Genomic DNA, 13,101 nt, shown 5'->3' with positions numbered 1-13,101 from the left:
ACCTTCTCTCAGAGCCGTCCTCTCCTTAGCACTGGCCACTCCCACTCCCGGAGCCATTGGGACTGGCCTTGGTGATCAGCAAGTGGCCAGGCCAGCTATGGCCCCAACCCTGGGGGTAGTGAGGCTCCTGGGGCCTGAAGCTGGCCTCAGCTCTCCTGCCCTCACCGTGCTATCCTGGCCTGCGCTCCCCGCCACCCTCCTGCCCACATGCCTCCAGGGCCAGCCCCTCTTATTCAGCTACGCCTGACCCCTTGATGCACCTCCCAGACATGTGGGAGTCCCCTTTCTGATCCCACAACCTGCAGCATCCCAGCTGGGAGCTTCCCTGGGCAGGCCGGTCCCCACTGCTGCCACGTCGCCATGTGGGTTGACCCAGAGCAGACCATCATGGTGGCCACGGCCCTGCTTTTCTCCCCAGGCCGACCTGAGCAGCCTGACAGAGATCAACAACTCCCTGGTGGTTTTCTGCATGGCCACATATGGCGAGGGGGACCCCACTGACAATGCCCAGGACTTCTACGACTGGCTTCAGGAGACAGATGTGGACCTCTCTGGTGTTAAGTACGCGGTGAGTCTCCCACGGACTTCTGTGGGGCTGGGGCCCGTGGCAGCTCTTCTGGGACCAGTATCCTCTTCTCCACAAGGAAACCTCTGTTCCTTGCCCTGTTGTGATGGAGCAGGGTGGCCTCTAGCATAGGGCCTGCCTGGACAGGCTGCTCATGGATGGACCCCACTTTTCCTCCATGCCCCCAGCTGGCCTCAGGGCACATTAGTTCTTGGAGACAAAAGGCCAAGAAGTTGTGGCAGGGTGGCCGAGATCTGGCTGGGCAAGGAGGGCAGGAGCCACCAGCCAGGTGAGCAAAGCGCACTGCGCTGTCCCTTGCCACCACTTGGAATCGAGCCTTGAAGGCTGGCTAGGACCGCAGATCACCTAAACAGAGGCACTTCAGGAGCTGCCTAGTGGCTTAGCTAGACTGTAGGGATGCCCACCCTGCTGGGCAGGCCGGAGGCCAGGCCTCAGAGCCACCTCTCTGTCCACGCAGGTGTTTGGCCTCGGAAACAAGACCTATGAGCACTTTAACGCCATGGGCAAGTATGTGGATCAGCGGCTGGAGCAGCTCGGCGCCCAGCGCATCTTTGAGTTGGGCATGGGCGACGACGACGGCAAGTGAGTATCACCCAGCTGCACACAGAGCCCTGCTCTAGGCCACCCTCCCAGGGCACCCGCCTGCAGTCATGGGTCAGGACCCACAGGCCGAAGGAACAGGCCGGGAACGTGAGGAGGGGTGCAAATGACTGAGCCACGCACCTCCAGCAAGGCAAGGGAAGGGACTCACTCCACCCTTGCCCTTTCGGGTCAGGGTTTCACAGGCCCCTGCATCCTCTGCCGCCTGGCCCAGCCCAGACACACGGGACCAAGGTGGCACAGACACGCCTGAGGCCTTAGGCTTACATCACTGGGAAGCCACAGGAAAATGAGCCAGTGGGGGACCATTTTGGGGACGGGGTCTGAGCTGGCCTGGCCTCTACCTGGTGCCGGCTGTTGTCGGGGCCCAGCTCACCCTCTCCTCTCCCCAGCTTGGAGGAGGATTTTATCACGTGGCGAGAGCAGTTCTGGCCAGCCGTGTGTGAGTTCTTCGGGGTGGAGGCCACTGGAGAGGAGTCCAGGTGAGTGCAGAGGCCTCGGCAGGCCCGGCCTGGGCTGCATCAGGACGCAAGGAGGCGGGCTTGGCAGAAGCTTAGGCATAGGGCCAGGGAGGGCCATTCCCGGCTCAGGAGCTCCTGCTTTCCCTGAAGAGAGGGCAGGCCTTCCTTAACTGAGCCACGCAGCCTGGCCTGGCCAAGCAGCTCTGAGCTGGCCCAGTGCTCCCCTTTCCTCCCTGTCTTCATGCTCCCGTGCGCTGTGGGCCCCTCCTGTGTTCTGTTTGGGCTGCTCACCCCACACCAGCGCTCTTCCTTCCTCTCCCTGGCCCCGCAGCCCCCTGCCCTGACTCGGGCCTCAGCTCTACCCTTGGTCTCCCCTTCCCAGCATTCGCCAGTATGAGCTCGTGGTCCACACAGACATGGACATAGCCAAGGTGTACTCAGGCGAGATGGGCCGCCTGAAGAGCTATGAGAACCAGAAACCGTGAGTAGAGGGAGATGGGGCTGGGGCCCTGTGATGTTGGCACACCAGCCCTCAGGCGGCTGCGTCCCCATTGAGCCCTTCTTCCCCAAGACTCAGCTGACGGTGGGCACGGTGGGACCCCCATTTCCACGTCCACTGTAGGAGGGTGAGAGGCTCAGAGCAGAGATGGGAACCGCCCAAGAGCCAGGCCCTGCTCCACACCAGTACCCTCAGCAGCCCTGCCTCCGTGGAGCTGTCGGGGCGGGTCTTGGGGAGAGTGGCTCTTTGCCTCTCATTTGCTTTGACATCTCGCCCTGTCAGCACCCGGGTACCTGCCAGTTCTTGGACACAGCTGGGTCAGTGCTGTGTCTAGGTTGATCTTTGGCAAGTGTCTCATTTCCTCATAATTCACCTACTGTATGGGCTGTATCCAAAAACATAATGTCCATGCTTGGGCTCCCGTGTGCCCTCGGGTGCTGCCCAGATCCCTGCCGGAGTCACCCAGGTATCCTGGTACCACTGAGTCAAGGCCAGCAGGCCTGGAAGACAGGTCTACTGGAGCGGAAGCCCACATCCTGGTGACTTGTCCACGTTAGGGTCCAGGCACATGGAGGAAGAGGCACCTTGTAGCTCTGTCTCCTCCTCCTGCGTTCACTCTGGCCTTGGGTGCCAAGTGTGGAGGGCCCGCAGTGTTTTAGAGGCCAGCTCAGTTTTCAGATCTGTAAATGGGGGTGCTGATGGCCTCGATCCGCCCACATGGCGGGGCGAGTACTGCATTGGATCGGGCTGGGAGAGCCCTTGACAAAATTGGCCAGGTTTCTTTGTGGCCCTTGGAGGTCCAGAGGGCTTCGAGCCAGCTGTATGGATCCATGTTTTGTGTAACCAGAGGGTACCTTGGGGACAGAGATTCAGATTAAAGATGTGGCCAGTCATTGAATTTCTCTTATCCCCTCCCAGCCCCTTTGATGCCAAGAATCCATACTTGGCTGCAGTCACCACCAACCGGAAGCTGAACCAGGGAACAGAGCGACACCTTATGCACCTGGAATTAGACATCTCAGACTCCAAAATCAGGTACTGGCTGCCTCCACCACCTCCCTGACCCTTCACTCCTGGCCTTCCACCCACCTTCTGAGCCTGCCTCTCCCTCTAGGTATGAATCTGGGGATCATGTCGCTGTTTATCCAGCCAACGACTCTGCCCTTGTCAACCAGCTTGGGGAGATCCTGGGTGCCGACCTGGATGTCATCATGTCCCTGAACAATCTTGATGGTGAGTCCCCCACTCACTGTCACAGGGAAGGAGGGCTGTTGGGCCCAGAGGCAGAGCCAGCTCTGCTCCCCCAGGCAGCCGGGAAGCTGGCTGGCCACAGCACCCTGCTGGGGCAGGGGCTTTGAGGCTAAGCCCTGGCCCCAGGCGTGGTTCCATCACTGTTGCGGTAAGCCCGGGCTGCACACCTTACTGGTAAATGCGGGGCGTGGAGTCGTCACCTGGCCAGTCTTGCAGGTCCCTTTAGCGGTGCTCAGGTGCCAAGAAGCACTAGCCATGGTGCTCTTCTTCCACGGTCCCATGGGCTGTACAACCTAAGACTTGCTGTGAGACCCAGGCACCTGTCTGATACTGACCTGGGGCCCAGCCCTGCTGGACCCCTCAGTGACCATGCCAGGGCTGTCCCTTCTCCTCATTCCAGAATCAGCCCTTAAGCAGAGTTGGGGATTGGTTTCTGTCAAACCTCATAGCACCACTCGCCCACTGGGCTTCCTCCCTTGGCAAGGCCCCTGATGAGACTTTCTGTCTGGCCTGAAGCTTCAGGCCTGGCCGAGAGCCCGAGGCTATACCCCTGCAGCCAGGTCTGAGGCCTCCTGCACTCCGGGGATAGCCACTAACCCACCTCCTCCCTGCTCGCTGCAGAGGAGTCCAACAAGAAGCACCCCTTCCCCTGCCCCACCTCTTACCGCACGGCCCTCACCTACTACCTGGACATCACCAACCCCCCGCGCACCAACGTGCTCTTCGAGCTGGCGCAGTATGCCTCGGAGCCCTCTGAGCAGGAGCAGCTGCGCAAGATGGCATCCTCCTCCGGCGAGGGCAAGGTGAGCCTGTGCACCCACGCCGCCCCCCACCTCAGCCCCGGGTGCCCCACACTCTCTGCAGCTTCTGCGTCTTTCTCAGGAGCTGTACCTGAGCTGGGTGGTAGAGGCCCGGCGGCACATCCTGGCCATCCTGCAAGACTACCCGTCCCTGCGGCCCCCCATCGACCACCTGTGCGAGCTGCTGCCTCGGCTGCAGGCCCGCTACTATTCCATTGCCTCATCTTCCAAGGTGAGGTGGGCACAGGGCTTAGTTGGGCAGTACACACAGTGGGCTAGGCCGCTGGCGAGGTCCTGCCAGGTTTGGGCACGAAGGGTGGGGGGTCAAGGCTCTCAACAAGGCTGCACTGTCTGGGAGAGGCCCAGAGTGGCAGCCATGCTTACGCCAGCCCTCCTGCAGGTTCACCCCAACTCTGTGCACATCTGCGCGGTGGCCGTGGAGTATGAGGCCAAGTCAGGCCGTGTCAACAAGGGCGTGGCCACCAGCTGGCTGCGGACCAAGGAGCCTGCAGGGGAGAATGGCCGCCGCGCCCTGGTGCCCATGTATGTGCGCAAGTCCCAGTTCCGCCTGCCTTTCAAGCCCACGACGCCGGTCATCATGGTGGGCCCTGGCACCGGCGTAGCCCCCTTCATCGGCTTTATCCAGGAGCGGGCCTGGCTGCGGCAGCAGGGTAAGCAGACGGGGCCCAGGGGCAGGACAGTGGCACAACCGGGAACCCGCCCTTACCCCGGCCCGCTGCCATCCAGGCAAGGAGGTGGGGGAGACGCTGCTCTACTACGGCTGCCGCCGGTCAGATGAAGACTACCTGTACCGCGAGGAGCTGGCCCAGTTCCGCGAGGACGGCACCCTCACCCAGCTCAACGTGGCCTTCTCCCGGGAGCAGGCCCAAAAGGTGAGGCGGCCAGACAAGGTCACCCTGTGAGGCGTGGGGCCTCGGTGCCCAGCCTCACACCTTCTGCCACCTTCTGCCCTGCAGGTCTACGTCCAGCACTTGCTGAAGAGAGACAGGGAGCATCTGTGGAAGCTGATCCACGAGGGGGGCGCCCACATCTACGTCTGCGGGTAAGTGGGGAGGCTGGGGTGCAGGGGGCTGCCAGCTCTTGGGGAGGCCCCTGCCCAGCCCCCACGCCACCTCCTTCCTGCCCCCAGGGATGCCCGGAACATGGCTAGGGACGTGCAGAACACCTTCTATGACATTGTGGCCGAGTTCGGGGCCATGGAGCAAGCACAGGCCGTGGACTACATCAAGAAGCTGATGACCAAGGGCCGCTACTCTCTGGATGTGTGGAGCTAGGAGCCGCGGCCTGCCCGCTCCGCGCCCTCAGGCTCGCTGTCCCTGGAATCACTCTCCTCACTCCCTCTGCCAGCCTCCTGGTGGTTTCTGCTCGGCCTCCAAGGAGACAGGCCCAGTGACAGACTCCTCCAGGTGGGAGAGGCGCCCTCCTGCGCCCCCGAGGCTGGGCCAGGGCAGGTCTGCTGCGCGACAGCCCTCCCCAGGGCACACAGCTGGGGGACCAGGCCCCGTACTTGGTGACACCTCAGGTCCTTGGCAGCTGTAGAGAAGGGACTCTTCTCTCAGCTGAGCTGGGCCTGGCCCTGCCACATGATTTTGAATGAGTGTAAATAATTTTAAATAACCTCTGGCCCTTGGAATAAAGTTCTGTTTTCAGTATTTGCCTGGTATTACTTGAGCAGACCTGGGGCTGCCCCCTGGCTGGACTTCACTTAGACCCCAGAGATAACAGGCACCCCAACAACCTGTGAGCCATCAGACCACTTTTGTGTCTCTTCCTTTATTGAGACCCTGGCACCCGGCTCTTGCAGCCTGGGCCCAGGTGAGATCTTCCTCAGGGCCCACAGAGCCCACAAAGCCCAGGGAGAACAGAAGGCACCTCTCACACACGCCAGTGCCTCCCGCCCTCCCTTCGCACACGGACAGAGCCCCTTTGGGGCCGGCAGGCGGAGGCCCCGCTCATTCCTTCTTGCTCCCATGCTGCTGCTGTTTTTGCTGCTGCTGCTGCTGCTGGCTGTGGAACTTCTGGTGCACAACCCGCAGGGTGGTGAAGAAATTGCCAAGGAAGAGGAGGAGGAAGGGGAGGCCGCACATGAGCACCTGTGGGGAGCCAGGGTCAGGAGAGGCCGGGCTGGGCGGGTCCTCCCGCTCTCTCCCCCAGGCCTCCCTCCAGCTGTCCTCGGGCCGCTCACCTGCCACTCCTTGCACTGAGGGTCTTGGGCCAGGTTAAACAACGTCAGCGCGTTAAACAGCTGCCAGAACTGAGAGGAAAGGGGGACTGACGCAGTGCGCCAGAGCAAGGGTGGACTCGGGCGGGCAGGGACACGCCGTAACTTACATGGCCGAAGAAAAGAAAAGGCAGCAGGAAGGTGAGGCCCCGCCACATCCAGGACTGGAAGCCCTCTGCGGGAAGAGGGGCCAGGCAGACAGAGACACGTCACTCCTGCCTGAGCCCGAGCGGAGGAAGGGAGAGCCCCACCCCGTGCTGCCGGGCTGCATTGCTGGCTGACTCACCCACAGTCAGGTCCATGGTGTGCCGCTCGCCCAGGGCCCGCAGGCGGTACAGACAGCCACTCTGGTAGTAATACTGCAGGAACTGCACAAAGCCTGGGGCAGGCAGGCTGGCATCAGAACCAGGTGGAGAGGGAAGCTCTTCCCGCCCCCTCCCCGCCATGGGTGTGTTCCAAGTTCAGCAGGAAGCCTGACACACTCACTCTGGTACATGGAGAAAGACAGGAACTGGTTCCGGAACTTCTGGTACATGAGACCATCAGGCCTAAGGGAAAGCAGAGGGAGGGAGGTGTGGGGAGCCCAAGATGCTATCTCGCCCTGCCCTGGTTCCCACCAGTGGAGGCCCAGACTACTCACCACGTTAGCATGACTCCCGACAGGAACGTGGACACGTAGTGATGGAAAACCCACCAGCCTTTGATCCTGTGTGAGGGAGCCGCTGTCACTCCCTGTCCCCTCGGGTCAGTGCTCAGGGACGGGAAGGCCCCGCCCGCCACCCCGGAGCATCCCCATCCCGTGTGCCCACCGGGAGCCATTGTTGATGAGGATGCTCTCGCGGATGGTCAGCGTGCAGTAGTACCAGACCAGCAGGAAGTTGAAGGCCGCATCTGTCACCCTGGGGAGAGGCACGGAGGGTTGATGCCAGGAACCCTGGGAGGGCGCGAGGTGGCGCCCCAGCAGCAGGATGCCCACCTGGAGTTGAGCAGGAAGCGGCAGGTGAAGGAGATGAGGATGAGGATGATGGTGAGGTAGAGCTTGAACTTCTCATACTCGTCTTTGTAGGCAAACCTGGGGACACACGCGTGGGCCAGGCTGGGTCGCCGTGGGCCCTCACTCGCTGCCACCGGAGAAGGCAAGGCCGGCCTCGGGGGAGCAGTCCCCGCGTCCCAAGGCCGAGCCAAGGGAAGTCGGGGCCAAGAGAGGGGACCCAACCCACGACAAAAGCATACTTGGCCTGCTTGCTCAAGAGCGTCACGTTGACGTTCCCCAGAACCAGGCTCAGGTACAACCTGGGGAGAAGAAGAGGGGCTGAAGAGAGACCAAGGGACAAGCGAATGGCACATCCCAAGCATCAGCTGGTCCATCCCAGGTCCAGAGTCTGCGCCTCCCTCTCCAGCTCTCCTCCCGTACACTGTCGGTTTAGTCCTGGCCTGGGCTGCTGCACACCGCCTCCATGCAGTGCCCAGCTCTCTCCCTGCAGCTTCAGGATCCTGGCTCTGGTCTGCCCACAGCTCCCCCATGTGCACCTCAAGAGACGCGTGGCTCTCCCACACTGTGGAAAGCCATCCCCACATCTCAGATCACTCCTCACATCTGGGTAGCAGGCCTGGAGTTTGTGGACCTCCTGCAACCCCCATCCCTGCTACCTTAACCCCAGGAACCTCTGTGCCCCACAGCCACACCCAGCCCTTCACATCCATGAGAGCCTTCTTGGAGCTCTGGCTGTACTGACCCCAAATGCCCAGCCTCCCAGCCCATCTCTTCCCACCACTTGGACCCTTCCTCTCCCTGCCCCAGCTCTCTGACCCTGTCGTCTTGCCTGAGCTAGGAGTCCCCATGCTCTGCTTCACAATGCAGCCCTCCCGGCCAACCCCCTCAACTCTTAGCATCCCTGCATCTCCATCACCCCCAATTAAATTCTTGTCTTCTGCCAGAGAAACTCCCAGGCATGACAGCAACGCTAGTCATTCCTAAGGAGCTGTCCCCAACACATGGGCATTGTTCACGCACAGCCTTGGCCTGGTAAGGGGTTAGTGTGAGGGACAAAGCCTCTCCCAATGTTCCCAGCCCCCACCCCCAAGCCTACCACCCTTGTGCCCAGCAATGGCCTCTTCAAATCCTCTCCCAAGCCCTCCACGCTGCCCCGCCACCCCCTCACCTGTCTACACCTCTGCATGGTATACCGGGAGCACCCTTCCACTTCTCCAGGGCCCCTCCATCACCCACTGCCATCCCTGGGTCTTCCCTCTCCCCATCCTCCACTCAGCAGGTGGATGAGCTCAAGTTTCTCCCACATACAAAGTAACAGGCACACCCTTGCAGAAGCTGTCCTCGACCCTCCACCCTGGTACTTGTAGTTGCTATGTTCTGGTGACTTCTCTCCAGGAATGCCTGCATGGTCAAGCTTCTGCAGAGCTGCTCAGATTTGGGCTGCCCACCCCCTGTAGCTTTTCCATCAGCTCCAACATCAGCGTCTACCCCTCCCACCAACTTGTTCTCCAAGGTCCCTTGTCTCCCTCCCTTCTGCACTACCCCTCACCAGGCCATCTGGTCCCAGGCTGATAGCCCTTTCTTCCCTGTTCACCCCATGCTTTGCAGCCTACAGCCTCCTCTGCAGGAATTTTTGCTCGGCCTAGGGTTTTGCACTGTCCCCTGTCCATCCTCAAGTGACAGTGGCTGAACTTGCTAAGTGTACATGCAGGCCCAGGCAAGCTCTGACTTGGTCTCATCACCCCTCTTATCACCTCCCACCCTGAGCTCTGGCCAGCCGGCCCCCTGCCTCTGCAGTATATCATCTCTCTCCAGGCGTCTCTCTGGATCACTCTATCCTTGGACCAGGAAGCTTTCTCTGATCTCCTGGTCCTGGTCAGGAAACACCGTGCCCCTGTCCCCATTCCCTGTACTTCCCATGAAGGACCATCACAGTGAGCTGCCACTCAGCCAGGCTGGCTCCCCTGAAGTCAGGACTGTGCCTGATTCTTAGGCACAGTGCAGAAGCATCTGGCTTCCTGCCTCTCCCAGGAGTGGCTGTGACTGGAGCTGGAGGTGGGTGCTCACCCATTCTTCTTGGGTAAATAGGCTTCCATGTCAAAGAAGAGGCCTTGGCGTTCCTTCATCTGGTTCTCCAGCTCCTGTGCGGCCTCCATGGCCTCTGATGGGAGGGAGGGCTTGCATCTGCAGACAGGCCAGAGAGTCAGAACAGGTGTCAGACCTGATCCTGCAGAGCAGCAGGGCAAGCGAGCCCAAAGAAGGGAGAGGCCGTGCCAGGGCTGCCCCATGCCCAGGTCAGGAGCCCCACACCCAGCCAGAGGGGATTCTAACTTCTTCAGGACAAGGGCCAGCTCCTGGAGCCGCTTCTTCTGCCGAGCAATGGAGCTGGTACAATTGTTCTGCAGCTTGGTCAGCTCCTCCAGCTTCAGGCGGTAGAGCCGGTGGGTTTCCTGGGGCCAGATAGGGGAAGGCATGAGCTGACTGGGGAGCCACAGCCTGAGCCTGATGGCAGGCACAAGGTCCCTGGGAGGCAGAACTTGATGTGCGTGCCAAGGCCCCCACTGAGGTGTATCCTCCTATCCCCCAAGCCAGGCAAGGAGCAGGGCATCCTTCTGCAAGCTCAGAGGCCCCATGACACCCCTCTCCAGCAACAAGCTGCTTTCCTACAGGCTTCATTACCACTATCCCTACCCCTGCACAGGCTCTGTTCTGGCTGAGTCTGAGTTCAAGGCCCACAGGCCCACCTTCTGGACCAAGCAGTCGGCCTGAGCCCTCTGCCCCTCCTGCCTGCCTGGCCTGCAAGGATGGGGGAGCTCAGCTGTCCAAGGTGCTGGCTGCTCAGGTATTCCTGATGCTTCCTCCCAGGTTAAAGGTCATCAGGCTACAGCCCTTACACCTCCTGCCCTAAGGCCAGTTCCTTCCCCTCCCCCCAGCACCTTTGGCCTGAGGCTTTCCCTCCCCCCAGCACTTTGCTCCTCAGGTGAATCTCAAGAAGAGACAGCCTAGAGATTGGGCGAGGGGTGGTGTGGAAAAAGCAAGGCAGTGGCTGAGACTGGCTCCCAGGACTCCAGGGAGAAGCACTAATGGCAGCGGGCTGGGCTGGAGCAGGGGCAGCAATGGAGACAGGCAGGGGCTGGAACCAGTCCAAGAGAGGCAAAGGTCTAACCAAATCTCCAGTTGGCCAGGGCTCCACTCTGTCTGGGGGTCACCACGCCCCTCTCAGACCCCAGCTAGTGCCACCACCCTCTCCTTCCTGCACAAGGCCAGCAGCCTCCTCCTCCCTGGCCTCAGGACGCTACAGCCATACTCAAATCTCACTCGCCCAGGCAATTCCTCTCGGGGCTTCCAAAGACAACAGTACGGGCCAGGCCTGGGAAGCCCGGCCCCGCCCACTCCTCCGCTGACAGTCTCCTGAGCGGCCACCAGGGCCTGTCAAGCGCACTCTCCCTTCCCGAGGTGGTCGCAGTCCCTCCACCTGGGACGGTCCCACCCCCACCCCCCAGCCAAGCCACGAATTTCATTTAAAAACCACTTCCCTGCAGCACTTAGCCGGGAGCTGCCGGTCCGCGGGATGTTTACCGAGTGACCGGCCCAAAATGCGGGGCCGGCTGGCTCTCAGTCGGACAGCTGGTCTTCGAGGAGGGGACGTGGTGCGGGTGGAATGGGAGGGGGCGGTCATGGGGTACTGGCCTCTTTCCGAGGCCCTTGCAGGAGGTCGAGATCCCACAGCACAGCGGAGGTTCCAGGGGGGCCGCGGGTGAACGGGACTCCAGCCACTCAGGAGGGGACGCTGGGGCCAGAGACCTCGCCATCCTTGAGGGCAAGGCCAGGGCACCCGACCCGACCCCTCACTCTCGAGCTCCCTGCTACCTGACCTGGCGCTGCCCGACCCTTGACCCCCAACCAGCGAGCCACAGCTCAAGGCCAATGGGTGGCAGAAGTGGTCCTCACCTGGATGCTATGAAAGTCCTGCTGCAGATCCTCCCAGTCCTGCAGGCAGTCGCCCAGCGGGCCCGGGGGCGGGGACTGCATGGCTGCCGTGCCACGGGCCCGCAAGAACAGCGGAGTCGAGGACTGAGCCGCAACCTGGGCCGGCCCGCGGCGCCTCCGCCTCCGCCTCCGCCACTACCCCCGTCCGCTTCCGGGCTCGCGCCGCCGCCGCCGCCAATGAAAAATAGCCTGGCGCGGGGCTCGCGCTGGCCCCGCCCTCCACCGGAGCCAATCGGCGCGCGGGGCGGGACCACGTGCCGGAGAGCGTCCAGCCGGCTTCCCCAGCCGGGATCGCGGCGGGGACGGTTGCGATCCTCCGGCCTGGGCTCCGCCAGCAGAGCCCACTGGGTGGTGCCGCCTGCAGTGCCCTGGCCCCCGGTGCCGGGAGCAAACCAAGGCCCAGGGAGCTGACGTCTTCCTCAAACACTTTCGTCCTTTGGGAAGTTCTGCCCCTCCTGGGAAACGATTCCCAGCTCTCTCTCGCTGGAATTTTTATAGCCGCCTCCTTTCTGATCTCTCTGCGTCCGGCCTCACCTCAAATATCCTTCACACAGCCACTAGACTACCCTTCCTAAAACACAGGCCAGCTCCCTACCATGTCCCTACTTGAAATTTACCACCAACTCTGCCCAGCCTTGCAGTTCCCTCGCCAAGGGGATGTGCTCTGCGGCCATCTAGGCTTGGTCCAGCGGAGTCAGTGCTGCCTGGAAAGCTCTTCCCCTCTGGCAAAACCCCACTCCTCGAAGGCTTGCTCCTCTGATTGGGGACCCCACCCCTGCATCCCTCCCTGGCGTTCATCTCCTGCTCCAGAATGGACGTAGGGAAGTCCCTGCATGGGTGGACATCCTAAACTCCCCGCCAGTTCCCTTGTCTGTACCCACTCCTGACTCTAGGTGGTTCTGTGAGTGCTGCTAGCTCCAGGGAAACACATTTGGAAAACAACTCCTTTTAAGAACTGAGGAATTTCTAGAAAACAGGTGCCTCTGTCATGGGAGCCTCTCCTTGGTGAACATAGCATGGTAGCAATGTGTGGGGGTGAGGCCAGAGAAAGTCACTGAGCACCAAGTGGTTAAGGGGCACCTGGGCCCTGCACTGGGTCTAGGGGTGAATAAGGTTCCTCATCCCAGGCGACTCCGGTAGCTCTGGAGCTGAGCCAAGGCTGGCCTGACATTTCTGGGCTAAAGGATCTGGGCCTATGGGTGGGCATTGTGACACCCGTTGTGAACCTCTGGAGCACCTCCCTAGGCAACCTCCAAAGGGTCCAAGTCACAGGGTATTTGGGACAACTGCTCCAGCAGCCAGAGAATGCCCCAGGAGTGCAGTGGACAGGGTCCCTGGTACCCGAGGGATGTCGGTTCTCAGAAACCTGAGCCGATCACACCTCTTATGTCAACGGATGCAGGAGGCTGACGCGAGGCTTCAGACAGTAAAAGGTCTTTTCCTTCCAGACCAACCTGGGTACACTCTGACCCTCTACCAACAAGAAGTCCCAAGCAGGGTTCTTCAGCACCCATCACAGGGCCCCGGAAAATATCAGTACATTGGTTCAAAAATGTTTGTGATACTGTCTCCAAGGACAATCTTCTCCCAATCCGACAGCTGAGCCACCAAGCCCCGATTTGGACACATGTTGTTTTTGCACTTCTTGACATACGCCCAGGACCTCTGTGGATGCAAA

The 13,101-nt window shown here is 61.1% G+C and overlaps 3 protein-coding genes across 4 annotated transcripts in view; 1 reads left to right on the top strand and 2 right to left on the bottom strand.

Moving 5' to 3' along the window:
- Positions 1-5,492, top strand: part of POR (cytochrome p450 oxidoreductase) — a gene marked incomplete at both ends in the record, with an annotated part of 29,802 nt that extends 24,310 nt beyond the window's left edge. The window contains 12 exons of one of the 2 annotated variants that reach the window (XM_080702998.1): positions 419-568; positions 1,044-1,168; positions 1,579-1,668; positions 2,030-2,128; positions 3,065-3,181; positions 3,261-3,379; positions 4,019-4,200; positions 4,280-4,429; positions 4,598-4,868; positions 4,945-5,090; positions 5,175-5,260; positions 5,348-5,492. In XM_080702998.1, coding sequence (XP_080559124.1) covers positions 419-568; positions 1,044-1,168; positions 1,579-1,668; positions 2,030-2,128; positions 3,065-3,181; positions 3,261-3,379; positions 4,019-4,200; positions 4,280-4,429; positions 4,598-4,868; positions 4,945-5,090; positions 5,175-5,260; positions 5,348-5,492 — 1,680 coding nt within the window. The remainder of the gene's footprint in view (positions 1-418; positions 569-1,043; positions 1,169-1,578; positions 1,669-2,029; positions 2,129-3,064; positions 3,182-3,260; positions 3,380-4,018; positions 4,201-4,279; positions 4,430-4,597; positions 4,869-4,944; positions 5,091-5,174; positions 5,261-5,347) is intronic. The other variant, XM_080702999.1, reaches the window with a different exon arrangement.
- A 678-nt stretch (positions 5,493-6,170) lies between these two features.
- On the bottom strand, positions 6,171-11,465 carry TMEM120A (transmembrane protein 120A; the record flags this gene model as incomplete). Its single annotated transcript, XM_080703872.1, has 12 exons — positions 6,171-6,311; positions 6,404-6,472; positions 6,550-6,614; positions 6,726-6,818; positions 6,926-6,987; positions 7,080-7,145; positions 7,249-7,338; positions 7,416-7,511; positions 7,673-7,732; positions 9,501-9,617; positions 9,765-9,883; positions 11,385-11,465. The coding sequence occupies 12 exons, from the start codon at positions 11,463-11,465 to the stop codon at positions 6,171-6,173; spliced, it is 1,059 nt and encodes a 352-aa protein (XP_080559998.1).
- A 1,491-nt stretch (positions 11,466-12,956) lies between these two features.
- STYXL1 (serine/threonine/tyrosine interacting like 1) overlaps positions 12,957-13,101 on the bottom strand; it is a gene marked incomplete at both ends in the record, with an annotated part of 43,212 nt that continues 43,067 nt past the window's right edge. Inside the window, 1 exon segment of the mRNA XM_080702246.1 lies at positions 12,957-13,088. Within this exon segment, the coding sequence (XP_080558372.1) occupies positions 12,957-13,088 (132 nt within the window).

This window comes from Muscardinus avellanarius (genome assembly GCF_963383645.1).
Source record: "Muscardinus avellanarius genome assembly, chromosome: 10".
Classification (NCBI taxonomy): Eukaryota; Metazoa; Chordata; class Mammalia; order Rodentia; family Gliridae; genus Muscardinus; species Muscardinus avellanarius.
The sequence above is the reverse complement of the archived record's forward strand: the minus strand, read 5'-3'. Positions and strand labels throughout refer to the sequence as shown.